General features: G+C 47.1%; 1 protein-coding gene across 1 annotated transcript in view; it reads left to right on the top strand.

Annotated features, from left to right (window-relative positions):
* The first annotated feature begins 6 nt into the window (after window positions 1-6).
* Window positions 7-22,485, top strand: part of GPC4 (glypican 4) — a 100,312-nt gene continuing 77,833 nt past the window's right edge. Inside the window, exon 1 of the mRNA XM_004685818.2 lies at window positions 7-361. Within this exon, the coding sequence (XP_004685875.1) occupies window positions 202-361 (160 nt within the window). The 5' untranslated portion in view covers window positions 7-201. The remainder of the gene's footprint in view (window positions 362-22,485) is intronic.

Below are 22,485 nucleotides of genomic sequence, written 5' to 3'. Positions count from 1 at the left end.
GGGAACCGTTGCCTGACGTGCGAGGCCCAGCTCCACTTTTCGTCCCGCGTCTCCTCCTCCTGCTGCCACCGCGCTCCTCCTCCCGCTCCAACTCCTTCTCCAACTCCCTCGCTTTCCCGCTCCACCCGCGAACCCCGACTCAGCGCCCGCCCCTTGCAGTCCTGTCTCGGAGCTGGGAGCGCGTCCGCCCCGGCCCGCACCATGGCACGGTTCGCCTTGCCCGCGCTTCTCTGCACCCTGGCGGTGCTCAGCGCCGCGCAGCTGGCGGCCGAGCTTAAGTCGAAAAGTTGTTCGGAAGTGAGACATCTCTACATGTCCAAAGGCTTCGACAAGGACGATGCCCCCACGCACGAGATCAACGGTAGGTGGGAGCCCCGGGGAGGCGGGCACAGACGGGCGCCACGGAGAAGTGGCCGCGGACTCCGCTGGCCTCGCCACCCCCCGCGAGGGTCGCAGGTTGCCGAGAGGGAGAAACGGGGCGGCGGGAGCGCGCCCGGCGCAGACTGTTGCGGGTGGGCGTTGCGGGGGGGCCCCCCCAGCTGGGCGCCCGGAGCGAAGCGCCACGGCCAAGTTGCTCTGTGCCACTCCCGCGCTCTGCCCCCCAGCCCCCCTCATTCGCCCCGGTCCCAGGAAGTCTCAGTGGACTCTGGCCCGCAAAGTGCGTGTCACCGTTCCCTCGCCTTTTCCGGGTTGGATTCTTTTACTGGGCTCCCCGCTTTGTTGTGTGGGTAACGAGAGGTCGGGTGGGGGTGGAGGATCGCCAGTGGGCGGAGGGGGTGTGGGGAAAACCTTCCAGACGTGGCCAGGTTTCGGGGGGGGGGCGCAAAACGTGAATCGATGTTTCATTAATGTTCTTTAAAACCCCTCCCCGCCTCTCCCACCGCTGATGCGGATCCGGAATTTTAGTAACTACCGGGGCTTTAGCAGTCGCCTTTAAAAAGTCAAATGACTCTCAACCTCTGCAGACCCTGACTTTGGGGAGCGCTCCTGCTTTCCAGAAGGTGTTGGACCAGAAGGGTATTTCCCCCTCTTCGTTCTTTCTTGCTTCATTTTGAGGGTTAATTGCACATTCAATTACAGACCTTTGAAAGGACTGATTGCATGAAACCTGGATCTTGGTTTGGAGATGGTTATGCAAACGGAGAAGACTTAGCCCGTGGAAAAAGTTCACCAGATTTCGGCGCTGGGTTGGGGGCGGGATGCGTGGGGTACTTGAGAGAGCCCCTCTCGCGGTTCCGCGGAGGCAGCTCTTGGGTTGGGAAGACGCCCTGGGCCCGTCCACGCGAGGCTGGCAGCGGTGGTCGGGCCGGTCCCCTGGGTCACACTCCCTCACTGGCAGAGGCCAACTGTTGCCGCAGCCCCGCAGGCTGCGCTTAGGGCCGCGGCTGCGCAGGTAGCCCGTTTGCCCCGGGGGTTCAGAAAGTACCAGGATCCTAGCTGGCCGGTGGCCAGCATAACCTAACGGCCCAGGACCAGCAGACCAGCGAGTGATTCCAGCCTCAGAGGCCAGGCTTCCCTTGCGAACCCTCTGTGGAGCGCGCCTTTGCCTCGCGGTGTTGGTCACCAGGGTGGGGCGGGCGGGCAGGGGGCTGGCAGCCAGCAAGGGAAATACTGGAATTTCAACCAGGCGCTTCCAAAGGCTTCCGAAGGTTGGGGGGGGCACTTTTTTTTTTGGAAAGGCTATTAATATCCTTGGAGATTAAGTGCAGTGATCACCTGCATATAAATTACGAAGATAATTGAGGCAAGTTGCTGGGCATTTTCTGAGTATAACCGGCATCTGTCTAGAAATAGAACTGGAGAAATGGTTGGAGCGACCTGAGAACCCAGAGCACCTTGGCAGTTAGCGCAGGGCTGCAGCTACCGTCGAACCACTGTTTGCCCTTGAGCCGCCTGCCTTTTGGGGAGCTCAAGTATGTAGGTCCTCCCAGCGGCACGGTTTTATTGGTTGTGGAGCCTTGAAAAGCCCTCTTTCTTTCCTCTCTTCCTCCCGCCTGGCAGAAAAAGTGAAGTGAAGCAGCAGCCACTGAAGCTTGGGGGCTCTGCAGGTCAGACCTGCAGCCTTTGTGCCCTGCACAGTTTGGGCCTGGGCCCAGGGGAGATGATTGGCGTGAAGGTTACAGTTGTCATTCCCACATTTCGAAGGGATAGATGCAGCAGCGCAGTTACTGGGAATGTGACAAGTTTTCATTTTCTGCTCACCCAAACAATATGTGTCTTTGATAGGCCTGGAGGCATTCAGAGAGTGGGGTGTGAGGTTGCCCTCCCCACTTTGCTCCCACTTGGCTATGTTTGGTCTGGCAATGACAGGGCCTTCTTCCTCAGCCAGCATCCCAGGAGGACGCCGGAAGGCGCTCAGTGACAATGCGCAAGGTGTGCCCTTGGGTGGTCGCAGCTCCCAGAAAACACCTGAGGAACCTTTGTGCTTAAAGGTCTACCTGGACATTGCCCCCAAAGATAGGACAGTTATTAGTGGCCAACAGCAGGAAATGGAAGCTAATGTGCTCACACCCCAAACATTTTATTCTTTTTGTCTTGTCCTTCATCTCCCTCCCAGGGCTGCTGCTTTTATTTCCCCTTTTGAATGACCTACTGGACTGCATTCTCCTGAGGAACAAAGGAAGTGCCTTTTTAGCTGGAATCCTTGGAAGACCACCAAGGACTTTAGCTCATGCAGTGCAATTTCGCACCACTTTCAACAATAACAAAAATGCATGACTGAATGGCTCAAAAATGTGGAGTGTTAGAGGCATTCATTTAAGTCTAGGACACTGTCACAACACAGACAGGCCCAAGGAAATACCTTTAGACGGCCAGGAGAGAAACAGGAGTAATCTTTAGCATCACGCTGGCCTCTCTAGATGCTTTGTCTCTCTGAGGCTCAGTGCAGTCAGTTTTGGTCATTTGTGGGAGCAGAGTCAATACTCAGCCAATGAATGAATGGATTGCCAGTCAGTTTAGGGGGACAGGGGGACAGATGTTTCTTTTTCAAGGAAAATATTCAGGATCCTTCTCCAGGCACAGTGTCAGGGTTGTCGCACCGTACCCCCAGGCTTAGGCCAAGTTGAAGGTTTTATTCCTGATGGCCTTGCACTTGTCTTCAAGTGGCTTGAACAGGCTTTCAGAATGCTCCCTTCTCTTACAGAGTCGGTCTTTTTGTATCATAATTAAGAGAATCTGATGTGCTCTCAAGGCCATGCTGACATCGCTTCCAACGGAGATCCTGTTCAGCTTGGCCGCTTGACTCCTGTGCCCATCAAACAATGGGGAGCCCAGATGTCACCACGAAAAGGGGTCTTTCACACAATGGATACGTTTTCTGTTTAGCTTCCTACAGGCCTATCTTCTTGGAGGGCTCACTAGGTGCAGTGTCTGCCCGGCATGGAGGGAGCCAGGAGGGCAGGTGGGGCCTGGACCACCAGAACCTTCCCAGGTAGGAGGGCAACGAACGAGGACACACATCATTGAATACACCAGGACATGGGACAAGGAAGCATGGTGGCACAGAGGAGAAAGCATGCCCAGGGAGTCTCAGGGGAGAAGGATTTAGGACTAGAGTATTAACTCGGTTGTAATAGTTCATTCAGGAGAAAATAGGCAATGATGAGAAGGCATGGAAAAGTCTAGCAGTTTTCACCGCGTCCCTCCAAAGACAGACTAAAGCATTTGCAACAGTTGGCATGTTGTTGGTAACAAAACCACTCATCTGCACTGCCATTGCCTTCAAGAGTGAGGCTGTTGGGTACAAAGGTCCTTCAGCTTGCCAAAGGCCTCCTTGCACAGTGACTGGGAGAACTGTGGGTCTCTTTGCCTCTTGTTCCCATTTATGTTCTTGAGCTCATGCACATGTACCTCAGAGGCTTCTGGGAATTAAAGTGTTAGAATTACATGGAAAATGGTGGAAAGTACTTTCCATTGAAAGATTTTTTGTAATCAAAGGTTTTTTTGTATTATACTTCCTATGTTTAGATTTTTTTATTGTTAAATTACACTATATAGCTGTTTTTGAACATGGGACTATTAGCGTGCCTCATATACTTAGGTGTTTTTTAAAAAAATTGAATTGATTATTGTATGTAAGACGTGGCACGTGTATTCAAGCTTTGTATTGCATTTTCCCCACATGAAGTAGATGGGCTAGATTTTTCAGTGAACGGGTGCTCGTCTGTTCTGTTGGAATCACCATTTGGGTTTCCTGTGTTGCACCTGAGAAAGGGTCTAAAAAAAACCCCAGGGTCGGCAGGATAGAAATCGTCCCATAGAGTAGGCACTGTCTCCAGCCGTGCTCGGAAAAGAACTCAGTTGTGGCTTGTGCAGTTACAGCTCTTGTTAGAACATAGAAATATAAAATGTTTGATTTAGTATAATTACTGTTTTCCTTTTTTATTTGACTTGCATTGGGCTGTATGCAATTTTAGGATTATCTGGAGACTAGATGAGGAATAAAAAAGGAAGCTTTTTGTTGTCTTTGCATGGGTAACAATGCCAGTGTTAATCAAATTGATTGGAAGTGAGTCTCTGGCTCCCCAGTAACAGTAACTGCTTTAGTTAGCACTAAGGTCATTCTCATCGTGTTCACAAAAAATCCCCCATAAAAAGAGCTGATAACCCCTGTGTGCTTTCTCGGGGTCTAGTCCTAGTGGGCTATATGTGATTCACTTAAAATCCACAATCACCATATGAAGGCAGAATTACTCATTGTTCTCACTTTACAAACAGGGAACAGGACCTTCTGACAGATCAAGAAGTATATCCAGGTCTCACAGCTAGTGAATGGAGAGGTGGGATTTGAAGTCAGGTCTTCTCTGCACAGGAGTATAACCTATGTTGTGCAGATGGTAAAAGGAGAAAGCAGTATCTCTCCCACAGGGCTGGTTTTAGACATAATAAGCCGGGAGGCAGGGAGAGGCAACTAACTAGAAAGACCATCAGGAGATGCTATTTGGATGCTGCAGAAGGAAGGAGCCAATCACATCCCTTGCAGGCCAGATGTCAGACCCAGACAGAGACAGTGAGTGGACAGTACAGTTGTGGATTGCCTCGTGAAGAGGATATGTTCTGAGAAATGTGTGTGCATTCTGAGAAATGCAAATGTGGATGGTGAAACCCCACATCTGTCTGGTGCTCACCGAGACTGCTACACACATGGCTGCAGAAGAAATACAAATTGTATTCCCTGGGCCATAGGGAGCAGGTGATGGTGTCTGAGCAGAGGAATGTCAGCATTGCAACTGTTTTTGGAAGAGAACAAGTGGCAGGCACTTCAGGTTCTGGGCTAGTGAGGCCAGGGTGGTGAAGGCCAGGAGAGTTGTTAGAAGGCTATTTCAATGGCTCAAAGGATTCTACCTAACTCTTGTCTCTTACTTGTCCATTCCGTTCTGGATGCGGTCCGATTCGGCCCCTGGCAGCCGTGTGCTGAATGGAGTCACTTTGAGCTTCAGTGGCTCCAATGATGTCAAATGATACTTTGATTGAGTCACCTCTGAACTCCGGGGTGTGTGCGCTCTTCCTCCTAATTCCCTGCTTGAATGAGACCCATGGTCTTTGCACATAACTGGCGTGTATTCTAGTTAATTGTGTGTGCAGGCAACGTGTGTCCTCTCAACTCGGAGCAACCTAAGGACAGAGAAGGCAGCTGCTTGGAGTTTCTTTGTATGCAGCCGTACCCAGTGCAGTAGTGTTATGGAATATTTGTTAAACAAGTGATGGGGAGCGATGACACGGACAATTCTATTGCGTTCTCGCCTAGGACAGCAGGGTCTATCATGGGGTTATACTCCCTAGAGGATAGATAGTCACCCCGAGATCTCTTGTTCTCCTGGGAATCTTCTGGATCTGAACATCCTGCAGTGAAGTTAGAGTAAGGCTCCATGCTATGTTGATATTAACTTGGAGAATGTTTTATTACTTAGGAGGAGTGCATATCTTTACCACTTTCTTAAAAAATGAGTTCTAGGACTATGGGTGTGTTGGTGGGACATCTACTGTGGCCTCACCTGCTGGGAGAAACCCTGTTCTGTCAAAATATTAACAAGGACGTAAACGTATGGTACTTCATTAAAAAACAGTGGTATAGGAATTTTTCTAGGAAGATTGAGAATTCTGTCCTCTCACTTTAAAATAGGAACTTTATTAATTTTTTAAAAAAAGATTTATGGACTTATGCATGCAAGAACTGGAGTACAGGACAGAGGTATGGGGGTGGTGGTAGCTGTAAGATTCATTAGACACGGTGGGGAAGTAGAATAGGAAGATTGAAGTACACTGTTGAGAGGAGCAGCAGGTCAGCTCCCTGACCAGGGGTTGAACTTGGGGATAGAACTCAGGCATCAAAATCGGGCATCAGGGCCTGTCCTGTGGCGCAAGGGGTTGAAGCTCAGCGCTGTGAGACTGTTCGCCACCCCTGGCCAGGATGCTGACCCACAGGGCACAGAAGACCTCTCCTGTCTCACCACTGCTCCCCTCAGCAGTGTACTTCAGTAGATTTACCTGTTGTTCTGCTCCCCCACTCTGTCTCTGGTGGGTCCTCTCTCACCCTGTAGCTCCCATGCCTCTCACCTATACTACAGTTCTTGTATGCGTAAATAAATCTTTTAAACCAAAATTGGGGATCAAACTCATGTTGTAGTGGCTACAGATAGCTTCATAGTGCTGAAACTTAACCCCTTGCATCACCAGGGAAGTCCCAATATATGAACTTCAAATGAACAATTGAGACTTATGATTAGGCAATTTAGAATAAATGTGGAACAGTAATTTAACACATTTGAATGAACTTACAGAGCTGTGCAGTGCCTATTGGTTGATACCTTTACAAACAAAATGCAAAGTTTATTATGTTTTATCAGGCAAAAACAGGCTTAAGGATATCAGAATGCTTTATACAAACAGATACTAAAATATGAACAGGTAAGAACTAGCATTTTCAATTCCACTTGGTTAAACATCTGTTGCTTACTATAGAGAACATGAAAGTGTAGAAAAATGCATGAAGTGGCTCCATTCTGGAGGTCATTTGAAATACTCTATTTAAGTTCTGATGCATTTAATTCAGTAATCTAGTGGGAGAGAAAAATCAAAGAGATCCATCAGCCAGGTATTCAACTTTTGAAAAGGAAATGCTAACAAATGTTAGAAATTAGGAAAAAAAATTGAATGGAAGAGTTAAAAAAGTCAATAACCTTCAGGAAGCCTGGAAACTATGTAAAAACATCTTATTGGAAGCCCAGATAAATGTGTGCAGACATCAAAAAGACCAGCTGCTTGCGGGGGAAAAAAAAAAGAACCGGGCATGACTAACTGGCAGAGTAAAAGAGGCCGCTGCAGGGAAAAAGGCATCTTGCACAAAATGGAAAGGGTTTAAGCCAGGAGAGGAGGGAACGCCGAGAGGTATGGCAGGACAGGTAGTAAGGAGAAATGCAGGGCCCACAGGAGAACTGGAGGTGACCCTGGCTGAGGGTTGGGAAGAAGGCCTTGGCACTGGTATTGGTGAGATGGGTAGGCTGAGTCAGGTCTGCTGGAGGAAGAGCAATATGGCCTCCCTCTTTAAGGGAAACTGATCAACCTCCTGAGTTCTTTGGAAAAAGCAAGTGGAAACTGGGAGCTAGGCCTAACAATTTAGGCTTTTAATAATTGTGCAATGGGAGCCCAAGGGGTTAAGTCTCAGCATTATGAAGCTATCTGCAGCCACTACAGTCCAATCCCCACCCAGGGAGGTGACCCACAAGGCGCAGCAGACCTCTCCTGTCCTGCCCTGCGGCTCCCCTCAGCAGTGGACTTCATCCATCTGCCTGTTCTGCGCCCTGCTCAGTGTCTGGTGAATCCTCTCACCCTCCCCACACCTCTGGCCTATACCTCAGCTCTCTTAGATTTGTGTGCATTAAAAACAAAATCTTAAAATCTTAGAAATTGTGCAGTGATTCCAAATGAAAGAATTTTCAGAAAATGCTTACACTTTGGTTTAAGTGGGGCTGTTGGTCTGTTTTATGTGTTTAATTACAGTATAATTTACATACAACATTATTACATTCACATTGGGCATATAGCAGGCCCATTTGACATTTATGCACATTGCAAATGATCACCATGTTGTATTTGCTCACATTTCTGGTGGCCATTTGAAAATGGGCAAAAAAAAAATATTGAGTACAGTCCCCAGGCCATAATGTAACATCCCCATGACTTATTTATTTTACAGTTGCTAGTTTGTGCCTCTTGATCATTTTGTGGGTCCTCCTGCCCCGCCCCGCCCCGCCCCGCCCTGGGATGTTGGCTTATTGAGGATAGAAAATTAGAGTGTGTGGACTGAGATCTCACTGCCTAGATGGAGCAGATTACTGGGAGCGGACTTGGCCTCTTGAAAGCAATGCCAACCTAGCTGTGCAGCAGAGTGGTTGTGATCTCTTTGGTGAGTTTTTTCCTTTGTATGAAAATGGGAGTGGGATCTTCGAATGCTGGATTGGGTCAGTGATTCTCAACACTAGTGACACCTTAGAACCACCTTTAAAATGTACTCCTGCCTGAGTATCTCTCCAGTCCAGTTAAATCACACTTTGTTGTGATGGGCTGGGCTGAGCTGTGTGCTGTGGTAGTGGCTAATGGAAAGCCCCCTGGTGCTTCTGCTAAGTAGCCATGGCTGAGAACCAAGGCCCTGCATGATCTGCGGTCTCTTCTGTCTCTGAGTATGCTTCTAAATTTTCAAGTGAGCTTCACAAGGTGTTGTCTCAGAAGAGAACTTTAATTTTGATTCAGTGCTTGTCTTGTACTTTTGACTAACTTGGATTTAAGACTAAGGCCTCTTACTAGTTATTTTTACTATTACTTGAAAAAATACAATTTATAAGCCAGAGCTGCTGATGCTTTGCTAAGGATGGAGAACTAAGACGGGACACGAAGAGTGCTTTGGAGAGAATTAGAAAGGAATTTCGCCTTGCTGTTATTTATTGATTAAGTGTCAGTGTGCTAGGTGATCTTTCTTCCCTTTCTCTTTATTGGTTAAACAAAAAATCTCTTTATCCCTTACTTTAATGTCCTCTTTGCCATGTGTTTATTCTCTTCAAGTATCTTATCAAGAAATAGAAGTACAGTAAATCCCTAGGCTTCTGGCCACTACACCATCCAGAACACAGCCAGGAATGTAGAGGTAAGCAGAAAAGCTAACTGATGGAAACAGCTGTCAGAAAACTCATGCATTCTATTTGGAGAAAAGGCCTTCAGAAATGTATCATTGACAATCATCGATTGAATAGCTCCTCTACCCAGAGTAGTCTGCTAGGTCCTTGCCTTTCAAACAGGTTTAAAGCAGGAATCAAACTTTTGAGGCGCTTACATTCAAATTAGGCAGATAAGCTTTAAATGCAGGAAGATAAGATACAGGGGTTATCTGGCTTCCTGATCCAAGGCAGCCTAGCAGAAGTGGCTGTGCTGGTGGGCGGAGAGTGGAAAGGCTCCGAAGAAGGGGTGGCTTCACAGGCACGCAAGACCTGACATCTGGGGGAAGTGAGCTGGCAGAGGGCTGCAGGGGAGGCCCGTCGCGGACATGAGACCTTGAAATTGCTGTTCTTGGCAGTTTTGAGAACTTTAAGAAAGTGGGTGAATGCTCAGAGGCACCTCTGACAGTAAGGGCACACTGGTATATTTCAAGGCAGAGTTAAATACTATTTGGTATATTATGATTTAAAAGTTAAGAAATTAACATTTTACAAAAGCATCCCATATTCGAAGTACAAAAGTTGCTCTTAAAAAGAACCATTTTTATACCTCTCCACGTATTTAAGGCACCTGCTTTCCCAACAGCGCTAGCCCAGGAAGAAGCCAATCCTATGTGTCACTTTGTCTTTTTCTTTCTTAAAGATTTATTTACGCGGGCCCTCCCTGGTGACGCAGCGGGTTAAAGCACTGCACTGAGAAGCTTAAACCACTTCCGCATGAGTTCGATCCCCGCCTGCCCCGGAGGTGGCCACATGGCGCAGCAGACCTCTCCTGACCCGCCCGCTGCTCCCCTCGGCAGTGTACTTCGTCGATCTTCCTGTTCTGCTCCCTGCTCTGTCTCTGGTGAATCCTCTCACCCTCCGCATCTCTGGCCTGTACCCCAGTTCTGTATGAATAAATAAGTAAATCTTAAAAATAAAAAAGATTTATTTACGCATACAGGCCAGAAGTGCAGGGGTGGTGAGAGGATTCACCAGAGGCAGAGTGGGGAGAAGAACAGGCAGAGCAACAAAGTACACTGCTGAGGGGAGCAGGGGAAGAGATTCTGCTGTGCCATGTGGATCACTTCCTGGGCAGGGGATTGAACTCACATTGAAGCAGCTGTGGCCAGCCTCAGTGCTGTGGTTTAATTTGTTGCGCCATCAGGAAGGGCCCTGCATTTTTTTTTTCATTAAAGATTTATGTTACTTATGCATACAGATCTGGGGTACAGGCCAGAGGTGTCGGGGGTGAGAGGATTCATCAGAGACAGAGTGGGAAACAGAGCAGGCAGATGGACTGAAATCCACTGCTGAGGGGAGCAGCAGGAAAAACAGGAGAGGTCTGCTGTACTCGTGCCACTTTGCCTTAAAGTAAAGCAAAGGTCCTCCTTGGTGGTGCAGGAATTAAACTCTGCTGTTAAGCTGTCAGCAGCCACTAGCATAAGTTCAATCCCCAGCCAGGGAGCTGACCCACATGGTGCAGCAGATCTCTCCTGCCTTGCCTACTGCTCCCCTCAGCAGTGAATTTCAGTCTGTCTGCCTGTTCTGCTCCCCACTCTGTCTCTGGTGAATCCTCTCACCCCTAGCCCCTGCACCTCTGGTCCCAGTTCTGTATGCATAAATAATTAGAAATAAACCTTTAAAAAAGTCAGACTATTATTGAGTGGCTCATTCAGAGCTTTTAGCTGATGATACTGTTCCTTGGTATCTTTTCTTGTAAGTCTTCAGAATATCCAAATCAGGTTTAGTCCCTAATACTGTTTATGACTGCTCGTGCCTGCTGTGGTCAGCTTCGGAAGCTTGACATTCTGACCTGAAGTCACAGCAGGCAAGAGCTGGTTTTTGGTTAGAGGTGACAAGTGCAAATATTTGAATGTTGGTTTCCCTAAAACATTTACCAAAGCAAGTCAGGTATAATCATAATTATAAAAATAGGATAGGAGTACTGGATTAAGAATGAGGACACATTTGATCGTCCTTGCTGGTGGCAATTTGAACCTTAAGAAAGAAAGCCGCTTGCCCACGTAGCTGCGCTTTCGAGCACACTGCCTCCCTGGCACGAGGCATGCGTCCCATAAGTGTTTATGGTCCAACAGCGAGCTCAAGCCTTGGCTTTGACTTTTATCTTTAGTCTAGGAAACTGGTATTTCTTTCCTTCCTTTTTTACTTTAATCAATCTATTTTAAGATATTTGGTTTATTTTAACATTTCTTTAAAAATATTTATTTTTATTTTTAATGTAGTACCATTGTTTGTCATCATAGTTATCTTTCCACCTTCCTAATTTAGTCCTAGATGCCTGAGTAAACAAGGGAAGAAGAAAAAGGGTTTTTTGTTGTTTTTTTTTAAACCCAGAATGGAGTGTTATTTCTTGGCTTGCTTAAAGGTGGGAGCTGAGTATTTCTTGTGGTTTGTTGTAATCCGGGCAGACAAATGGTTGCCGCTTCTTACATGGTCTCTTCCAGACATTAACAGGAACTCGCTGGACCTGCAGAGGTGCTTCTAGAATAGAGAGACTATATTTGCTCCTGTTCTTTGCTGCAGTCTTTCTGCCAGGTGTTCACTGCCCTCCTCTTCCCCAGGAAGTCAGATCCAGGCCTCAGGCACGATCCTTCTTTGTCTAGTCTCATTCAAGGTCACCTGGTCTCTGCCTTACCCGAGCCGGTCTCCCTAGTCCTTTCCTCTCACAGCCACTTGGTCAAGCCTGCTTCAGCCTGGCCTCCTTCTTACATGTTGGCCTTCTGTCTACCCAAGCAGCCTGGAAGTGGTTTTTTTTGGACGACAGAGCCTCTCTCAGTCTCCAAACCCTTGACGTTGGCATCCCGGCTAGCACTAAGCCACAGCAGATTTCTCCCCCTTCAGCTATTGTTTGTCTTCTACCACAGGGTCCGTCTCCGTTGAGTGTTCAGTCTGGTGTTTGGTTAGAGAGGAAAACAAAGCACGCTGTCCTGCAAACTGCAGTGTGAAGCATGTGGTTAACAGTTCCTACTTGCAATGGCCCAGTCTGAGTGGGAGTATCATTTTTCTTGGCAGTCACTTCACAGAAAGTCCTGTTTCTTTGGTGCCAGAATAAGCAGTCATTACATTCCTTACAATTTATAGTCAAATTATTATCTACTATTGTTAAAAACTGCCTTAATTATAGAATATTTCCCCATGCTAAGAGTTTGTAAAAAGGAAAACAAGGCAACTTTTCACCAGTGTACTCGAGAAGTAGTCTTCACCATCAGCCCCTCACAAGGCTGTTGGAGACGAGGCTGAGAGGTGTTTTTTGTGAGCTTGGGGGGCATCTTTCTTCAGGGAAATATGGTGGGTTCACTTTAAACTGAGTAATTTGAACTAAATGCACCCAGCTGGCTGGTTGGTTAATAGTCACCCTTGCTGATCCCCATGTTGGCACATACTTTCCCCCCTACCCCTTCTGGTCTCATGGACCTGGACCCACACTTTCTGGGAAGCAGGCTCTCCCGGGAGGTGGCTAGATCCTTCAGCTGGGTGGCTCCCTTAAATGATGGCCATGGCCTGGTATCTTTCAGCTTGGGGAACAAATGAAGAAATCACAGCCCTCCGAAATCATCAGGGATTGTGTCACTTTTCTGAACAAAGGTTGAGGTGACCCATGGGGCTTTATTTCTTCTTAGATGGTCTTTATAATCAGGGCCTTTGGACTTGCTTTTTTTTTTTTTTAAAGATTTATTTATTTATGCATACAGAATTGGGGTACAGGCCAGAGATGCAGAGGGTGAGAGGATTCACCAGAGACAGAGCGGGGAGCAGAACAGGCAGATCGACGAAGTACACTGCTGAGGGGAGCAGCGGGCGGGTCAGGAGAGGTCTGCCACGCCATGTGGATCTCCTCCGGGGCAGGCGGGAATCGAACTCATGAGGAACTGGTTTCAGCTTCTTTGTGCAGTGCTTTAACCCGCTGCGCCACCAGGGAGGGCCTGGACTCGCTTTTAACATGCATCCAGAATCTGCTCTTAAACACCGTCTGTGAGTGTGCCTCACACCCATCCCCAGCTCCCTGGATTACGGCTGTGGACGCTCTGTTCTGGCTCTTGCTCCCCTTCTCCCGTTTACTCTTAGAGCGTCAGCCTAACTCAGGTCACATTGTTCTTTGCTCAGAATGCGCTGGACCATCGCCGTAGCCCATGTCCCACACCAGCCCATGCGGTCTCTTGCCAGCACCTTCCAACCCACGTTGATCTCTTTATTGCCCCTCAGGTACACTAGGCACACTCTTTGGTCTTTGTTCCCAGAACACTGCTCGCAGACAGCAGCATGGCTCACCCCTCACCTGTCTCAGGGCTTTGCTGATGTGTCACCCTAGCCTCTCGTGACCTCGGTCTCAAGGAAAACATCCCCCACACACATCCACCCCGTCTCTGTTCCCCTGCGTTACTCTTGGCACTTATCACTGTCTAGCTTCTGAGGGCAGAGACCTGGCCTGGTTTTGTTCACTGCCCTCTGCCTGATGTCTAGTGCACTACCTGAGAGAAGTGTCTCTTGAATGAATGCCTGACCAAGTAATCCTTGCAAATAGGTTGTTCTTAGCAAATAGCTTTCAGAGGGCCTAGTAATTCTTCAGGACCTATGTGTGAGGATTTACTTTTGAACCCCCATCTGTAGAAGGGGGTACCTATGTCTTCACAATGAATGAGTGATTCAGTCACTCATTCAGCAGTTATTTGCTGAGTGCCTATTAATTGAACCATTGTGCTAAGCAATGGGGATAACCAAGTGACTTCATGGGAGTCCATGGGGTACCCATTTCAGCGACCAGGACATGGCCAGGCCTCACACTCTGGGAGCTGACAATGTAAGGCATGGGATGGATTTTGACTTGGTGATTGTAGAAATCACTGTTTATAGTTGTGATTTCTTCCAAGGAAAGGCCTGTGGTCTTGGGTGAAGGCTGATCAGGATAAAGCATCGTCTTCTTGCCACTTCAACTTGGCTCATCTCGCTTTCAGCAGTAGTGCCTTTCACAGCACCACCGGACCCCCACAGACAGTTGAGTGGCTGGGGTTGTTTCAGTCAGTGATTCCTCAAGTGGAATCCTCGTACCTGGTGCAGTAGTGCGGGGAGGCTTCCCTGGGGATGTCCATGGGACGCCCATCTCTGGTTCCTTACCTGGGCCATCATTTTAGGGGTAGGGCTTATCTGGGAATCAGGAAATGCTAAAGGAACTCATGTGTCACTTGGTACTGTTCTCTATTCTCAGTATCTACCCCAGTGCCATGAATACTCACCCCTTTAGGTTTCTTGAAAGGTCACTTTCCACTTTATGGCTCAAAATGAAGCCCTCTGGCCAGCAGCAGTTGTGAGCTTGGAGAAGATGTACCTGTCACTTGGTACCAGGGATTCTTTTTTTCTCAACCCTGTAGTGGGGAGGAGGGGGTGCGGTGCATTGGACTGGTCAGGGAGTTAGTATTGTAGCTTCTTCAGGAGCAAGAAGGCGCCCCCCTACCATGCTCTGTGGCTTTAAGAACAGGACTTTACATTTCAAGATTTTTTCCCCCAGTTTATCTATTTGGATACAGCATTGATGTTTTCCAGAATTTTAGGTGAATGCTGTAGCTAAACATAGGGCCCTGTTTTTGTTAGTTTGTTCCAAAACTCAAAAGCCTAATGCAGAACTCTGAGGCCAGATGCCATGTAGACAGGCAGTGCCTGGAATGCCTGATAGCTTAACCTAGAGACACAGGTCTGGTCAGGTCCCAGGACTCCCCATGTGTCCTGGCTACAAGGCAGCCTTTGTAGCCACCTTCTGATTCCTACCTCTCCCCCTGAGGAAGCGTAGTGACGAAGACTGAGACTCAAGCTCCCGGTGCAAGGGAGGAAACTGCACTGGAGGAAGTTGGGTGTAGGCAAGGACCAAGTCTGGCTTAGCTCTGGGGTGCAGGTGTGCCCTAATTTAAATCTGAATTTAAATATAAAGATTATGGGCTGTGTCCTGTTTTAGATACTGCGGGCCTGGCTATCATTATAAGGCTAAGTTGCCTGATTAAGAATAGAAATGAGCATGTTTCTTCTTGTTGTCTAATGGATCAAATCATCCATGTGCTATGAAGTGCTTGCCATGTGGGCTGAGGTGTGTGAGTTCACAATGCAGCAAACCAGTTCCTGGTTATTTAAACCTAGGGGAAGGGAGAAGAGATGAATCGTCTTAACATTGATTTTAAAAACAGACACAATCTCTGCCATTTTCACCAGTAATCTCTTGGGGTTTCTCTCGGGCCAGAGGTTTTCTGGGTGGCTTCTAAGATCAAGCACGAAGGAGATTCTGGGATAATGGAGGCTGGAGCTGAACTTGTTTATCTCTCTGCTGGGTCTGTAATAAAAGGGTGTGCTGAGCAAATGAGGGGTGTCAAGACGACATTAGGAGATGTTGAACCACCTGCACAGGGAAAGAGTGTATTTCCAAACACCTCAGGACTAGCGATTTTAATTGAAACTATTGTGCTAATTACAAATATATCTCTGTTTATTAACATGGGTCTCTATGCTGTTTTAGTTGTGGGGAGGTGGCTGTGTGTGGAAATAGTTAAGTCTGCATTTCTTGAAAGAAGATTATATAATTCAGCCCATATCCTGTCCAGTTAGTCAAACTTATAGAAGATGGACTAGATTAACATGAGAGACAAATAGCAGCTCTGCTGCTCGGACAGAATATTTGTTTTCCTTTTTGAAGTCCCAGTAGCTGGTGTAGTCTCATATTTTGTAGAAAGGAAAAACAAGCAAAAAAATCAAAATGCATTTTTAATGTGAGGAATGCAACCTGATCACTAAGATTAAAGGAAAAGGATTTTGTTTGACGCAGTTATTAATTTCAGAGATGTCTTTGAATCTGTGGTATATACTTGAGTGTTAAGCCAACGCTTGTGGCTTCCTGGGGTGACATTTCAGAAATGTAGATTTAGAGCCTACATTTTGCCAAATATAAATTGCTGCAAGTATTAAGTATTTTTCTCAACAAAAATTGGTCATAGATGCATTTGTCATGATTTTCAACAGTTACTCGATATGTGATCTGAGAGTTCTGTCAAACTTCAAATATTTATAATATTGTGTTTTTCGTAGTTAGGCCCCTATTGGATAAAGTATCGACCCCAATTGCAGCCAGTTTCCAAAGCACCATTAAAATAGACTCATTTCAGGCCCTCCCTGGTGGTGCATCAGGTTAAAGCACAGCACTATGAAGCCATCACAGCCTCTGCAGCATGAGTTCAATCCCTGGCCAGGGAGCTAAATTCAGTCTCTGGCCAGGGAGCTGAGTTCAATCCCTGGCCAGGGATCTGATCCACATGGCACGGCAGGCCTCTCCTCTCTCTGCCCCCCCCCCCCCCAGCAGTGTGTTTCAGTCAATCTCCTGTTCTGCTCCCTCCTCTGTCTCTAGTGAATCCTTTCAGCTCCCGCACCTCTGGCCTGTACCTCAGTTCTGTGTGTATATTAAAAAAAAATAACTTATTTCAGTTGTGATAGTCATCCTTTAAAACAAAATTTTAATCATTTAAATAAGGAAGACCAGGAGGGCACTTTTTGTCAGGTAAATGTGAAATGTTGGAGATTTCTACAAATACCACGTAACGTTTCTTAGTTGTATTGAATTTTGTCCTCTGAAGCAGTTGACATTGTGCTCACATTTCTTTTTAGCAATTTCTCATAACCTTGACCAGGCTTTTCTCATCTCATTTCCCTCTTTCTTTCCTAATATTTGTTTTGTTTCATCAAGTCAATATTGATAATTTTTTTCCTTTAAAAAAAAAAAAGGCACAAAGACACTAACATGATTTCATCAAGCCTCTAATTGCTTTACTAATGGAACTCTCTTGGTCTCAAACATCAAGGGTGCAGTTTTAAAAGGAACTAGTGACCGATTTTTTTTTCCAACCATATGTTTTTAATTTTTTAGATCTGGCAGGGTTTGAAACTTTAACTCACATTATTTTCTTCCAAGGTTTTAAAAATGTAATTGTAATATAACTCCTATCTACTTAAAATTATCTAACCCATAGTCAGTAAGGTTCCAATAATCATGATGATGGGTGTTATTATTTTTATAGCATCATTTATTGAGCAGTCACTAGGTGTGTTTTTTGAAAACATTATGTAACTAACGCAGCTTATATAAACAAAACAAAAAACCTGCCTGGAAGGAGGGTGGAATACAGACTGTTCAAAGCAGGACTATTGCCCAGGACTGCATGACCCACTGCCAGGATCCACGGGTGTGCAGGTAACCCAGGTAGAGCTGAACCCCAACTGCTTGTCTATTTCTCATTTTCTGAGAAAGAAGAAATGTTACCGTTCTTCATACCAGGTATTATTTTTTGCTGTTCCTAAATCTAGAAAGTTTTTATACAGGTTCTTCTATAAAAGACATTAAATAATGAGACCTGTATCACTAACATGACTTCATTTCTTGTGCTGATTTCCCATGAAGCCCAAAGAAACAACATTCAGGGATGCCCGTCAGGCTTCACAGGTGCAGGGCGTTATCTCCGGGCTAAACAAGTGAACTTGACCTATCTTGGTGTGTCACTACTTCCTTTGGTGCATGAGTTGGCATATGGTCTCTGAGTCAGAGTTCAGCTGGTAAGGAGCCCACCAGGCCGGAACCCTAGGGAGAGTTGTATCACAGGGAAATCTTGAGCGGAAGCCATTTGAGATCTAGGTTTGGAAACCACTTTAGGGGCGAAGGCAGCACCTCTCTGCTTTTCCAGTTCCTTCTTATCTTCCTGCCCAGGCTACCTTTGCTCTCAGGACTTTGTGCCTCATCCTCTACCATCCCCACCCTCACCCCCAACCCCTTTGGCCTATACGCCAGTTCTTATATGCATAAATAAATAAAAATAAATCTTTACAAGAATTTTAGGGTAAATTTCTGGCTTTTTAACTTTTAATTTATTTATTTGTTTATATATACAGAACTGGGGTACAGACCAAAGGTGCAGGGGGTGAGAGGATTTACCAGAGACAGAGCAGGGTGCAGAACAGGCAGATTGAGTGAAATCTTCTGCTGAGGGGAGCAGCGGGCAGGTCAGGAGAGGTGTGCCACACCATGTGGATTAGCTCCCTGGCTGAGATCGAACTTATGCTGCAGTGATTGTAACAGCTTCACAGTGCTGCACTTTAACCCGTCATGCAACCAGGGAGGGCCCGTTTTTCTTTACTTTGTAAAGAAAGGAGCTGCTTCCCTGTGGTAGACAAGGCCCTTTTTTCAGGTATGCATGGTGGTGGGGTAGGAGGCAAGCTGAGGTTTAACGTAGGTATTATTTCCCAGTGTTTCCTGATTTGCCCTCAGCGAGCTCTTGCCAGGAACCTGTATCTACTTTGGTTGCTAAACTCAAGTTCAGCAATATTCCCAGAAACAGCTCTAACTATGGCTGGTAGGAGAGGAGACGAAGCTGAAGGCCAGAGTTGGTGGCTGGAAGGGAAGGGCAGTGCATTTCTGTTGTGGTTTTTCTGCCCTTCGATTGGACGATCATGTCCCACAGTCCTGGGTCTCCCTTGAAAAAAGAAACAAACAAAGGGAAAGTACCCAAAGAAAACTCTAGCAAAAACAACAGAACTTACTAGAAAGCATTGTCATTGTTTCTGAAAGGACGGGCTTGTCATATCCCTGCACACTCCTTCCCTTGCCTCCCTTTTTTACAGTGAAATAACTCTGTGTGGACACTAACGTGGCTGTGCCTGTGTCTGTGTCTGCTGAAAGGGTGTTTCCTTGTCCTTGGCTCACACGGTTTATCTGCTGTCGGCTTTGTGATCCAATGGTACAGGCACACCTTTGAAATCGCTTCATCTTTTATCTTTCAACAGGTCCCAGGAAGAAATCGTCCAACGGCTTCTTTCTAGTGTCAGTTTTTGAAAGATCCGTGGCTTGGTTTATTTTGACAGGTGGTTGGAGAAAGAGGTGCTCGAGGGTGGGGCACAGGGGGAGGGGCCCAGAAGAGCAAGGCAGGGAAGTTAGTGAGCTGCTGCTCTGGGGGCTCCCCGCTGGGTGGCCAGAGATCCCTGGTTCTTTTTCCTCTGTGGGGCCATGCCAGAGGAGACTGCCAACAAGGTGTTTCTGGGTCTTCTCCTTGTTCTGGGGCCCCCTCTGTGGGAACAGAATAAGGATACAGAAGATTCATTTCCTGTAATGCACCAGAGTGCTAAATCATTCATAAAGCTAGGTGCCCTAGCGGAAGGAGCCATTTGTTTAAGTCTCAGCTGATCCCTGGGACCCTGGCGTTCAGGGGGGGTCTCTCCCAGTAGACCCGGTTTGCTTTAGCTGTGCTCTCTAGTTTATACCACTGTGGGAAGCGTGCATTGACTGTTGTCTGCCCCCTGGAGAAGCCAGTGTTGTTTTCTTAGCCGTGAAATAGTTCCTCACTTCTTTCTCCCCCTGCTTGGCAATATTCTAAGTTTTAGTGGGGGCTTTGTTGGGGTTGTGAGATTTAGAACTCAGTACACCCCTTTTTAAGTCTCCCCTGCACCAGCCTCCCCTCCACCCGTAGCCCACCCTGCCCCTGTGTGTATCATGACACCCTCTCCCGGGTCTGCAGTCCAGTCTGCCTTGCTATATGCATCCAACACCGAACTGTGCAGTGGTATTCCTGGCGCTTTGAAGATGCAAGGTTTGGAGAATGTTTTCTTTTCTGATCCCCTAGGTCCTCTCTCTGTACTTGATTATAAATAATTCAGGGGGAGGGGTGGGTGGGAAAGGTTGGGTTGATTACAGTACATTTAACAGATTAAAGCCTATTAATAATCAGGAACCATGTTCAAGGTTCAAAGCAACTGAAAGAATTAACTGGTAGAAACAACTAAAACTTGGGTAGTGCAGAACTAAAAAGCTTTGGGGGTCCTTGCACTTCTTTTCCAGACACCGTTTTTCTTGACCTCTCCCAACCTCGGTGTACAAGTGGTCTCTAGGGATTCATAAGGGTGAAGGCAGAGAGCAGAGCAGTCTGCACCCCGTTTTTTGTACTAGAACTCTTGCAACAAAGACTGCTTATGCAGAGGTCACCCCCGGGTGCAGGGAAGGCTTTCTACAAGGGAGGGATGCTTGTTGCCTTGTGTGTTTCAGGAATTCACTGGAGCCTGTGGAGTGGCCTGATAGTGTGTCTCAAGGGGTAAGTGAAGGCAGGTGATAGCGGTAGCGTTCATAACAGTAGCATTGCTGTTGATTCTGGAAGCCTGAGGAGAAACTGTGTTAGTCTTTTACTACTTTTACTTACCTCTTTGGAATTTCTAAGCTCTTCTCTTTCCAGTTTGGTATTATTTGATTTTCCTATTTACATTAGATTCTAAGTCGATTTGTGTTTTGTTTTCTGTTGTGTTCCCTTAAGTGGGCACAGGCTATGACAAGAACAGAAATATTTCACTGGCAGGCAGGAGAAAGCCAGAATTCTACGTGAGTCAGGAAAAGTGCCCACTGGCCCCTGCTCATCCACTGACCTGCTGGGTGACGGACATTCAGTGCCATCACCGCAGGGCCGTCTTCCTAGTGTGCATAAAACGAGGACTTTGGACTGGATTATCACTGAGCTTCTTTCCAGCTCTGCTATTCTGTGTTTCACTGCAGATGTGCCGAGAGCTGATGAGATGATCTGGAAAGATAACGGGATATGAGGAAGGCCCTCTCCTCTGCGCTCCTCATTGCATATGTATTCTTGAATACAATCACAGCCTGAAGTGAGCAGTTCTGGGTAGCTGAGCTTTCTGAATGGGTTTTGTCTCCTTCCTTGCTGTCAGCTGTCATTCTTCACTGCTGTCAGCGTGCCCGCTTTCAGCGACTCCTGTCCCTTCTTGGCGGCTTCCCTTGTGGTCTTAGAAGCTGTAGCATTCAGTGCATCCGAACTGTCCAGTAAGTGCACATGGGGTGTGAGGGTAGACCCTGTCCTGCGAGTCCAGCCCGTGGATTTGGGCTGATCAGAGCATCTGGGACATACTCTCAGGGTCCAGAGAGGTCACGTTTCACTGTACCCCCCGCCCCATATTCAGCTAGACATGAGTGTCATTAATAAGCACAGTTCTTGTCTGTGTTAATTAACTAGGAAAAGGAGCAGGTGGGTGAGAGGAGGCAAGGAATCACTTAGTCTGTGGAGGGGGGTAGGGAGGCAGCATACAGATCCGTGGGTCCAGATAGCAAGACATGCGTCAGAGAAACCTCGTTGCACACACACACAAATCATGATAAGTAGTTTGAAGTGAAAAGGTAACCTAAGGAGCTTCTTGGAGTCTTTCTCTCACACACACACTTATACTCACATACATACACACATGGAGTTTGGTGTCTAAAGAGGAACCTGTCTTGGGTGTGCCTCCGCTGGGAAGTACAAGCTGCCAGGCAATGTATTTATGGTTTGCGTGTCTGGCCGGTGCATGGGGTGTTGCACATGAACTTCTGAAAGGCCATGGAGATCTGCTCCCCTTCTGTACCTCAAGTGATCAGTCATTACGTTCAGAAAAAGTCTCCTGGCTATAAGGCCAGAAGCTGTTTCTGCTTTCAGTCTTCAGGGCTGCCCACGTGTGTGTCATCAAGGTACAGCTCTGTTGGTTGTTCTCACCCCATCTTCTTGCCTGCCAGTCTTTATGTCCCCTTCTCCCATACGCAGGACTCCATCAAGGGGTAGCCAAAGCAGACTACTCACTCCCCTAAATGGTGGGGACTGTCAGGCCCCACCCTCACCCACCTTGCAGGCCTTTGCTTCCACTCCCTGCTCTCGCTGATAGCAATCCTGTGTATCCCTTAGACCTTTGCGGCCGTTTTCTCTGATCCATGGCTGCCGCCTCCTCCTCTGCCCCTTGGGATTGTGCTGTAGATGAAGGAATGGACAGTAGAATAGTGAATTGTTCATTCATATATTTTGGTCTGTGTTTCATAAATAGCTGCTTTGTGCCCAGCTAAACGTCAGCTAATAAAGGCTGTACAAATGAACAAGGCCTACAGTCTCAGTCCTCAAGGAAATAGTGTTCACCTTATAGTAGAATTAACCGTTGGTTTTATTACTTCAACAGGGTGTGGGAAGCTCCCTGCAGTCAGGCAGTGATGTCTTGCTCAGCTTTTTAATCCCACATCTTGCCTTGCACCTGGTATGGGGGAGGGGAAGTTCATCTAGTTTATTAACTTGATCTGAAAATGTGCCATTTCCTTCCCATGAAAACAAGGTGGGTGGGTGGGCTCGGCACAGATTCCTTAGAAGTCCTTTCCAAAGCATGTCTTTAACTAAGGACTGGGAGGCATGGAAGCACATTCTCCCCTCAATGTCAAGTGGGCTGCAACCACAGAGGGCTAAGACTACTC

This window comes from Condylura cristata, unplaced genomic scaffold (assembly GCF_000260355.1).
Source record: "Condylura cristata isolate star-nosed mole 26May11 unplaced genomic scaffold, ConCri1.0 scaffold00019, whole genome shotgun sequence".
NCBI lineage: Eukaryota > Metazoa > Chordata > Mammalia > Eulipotyphla > Talpidae > Condylura > Condylura cristata.
The sequence above is the reverse complement of the archived record's forward strand: the minus strand, read 5'-3'. Positions and strand labels throughout refer to the sequence as shown.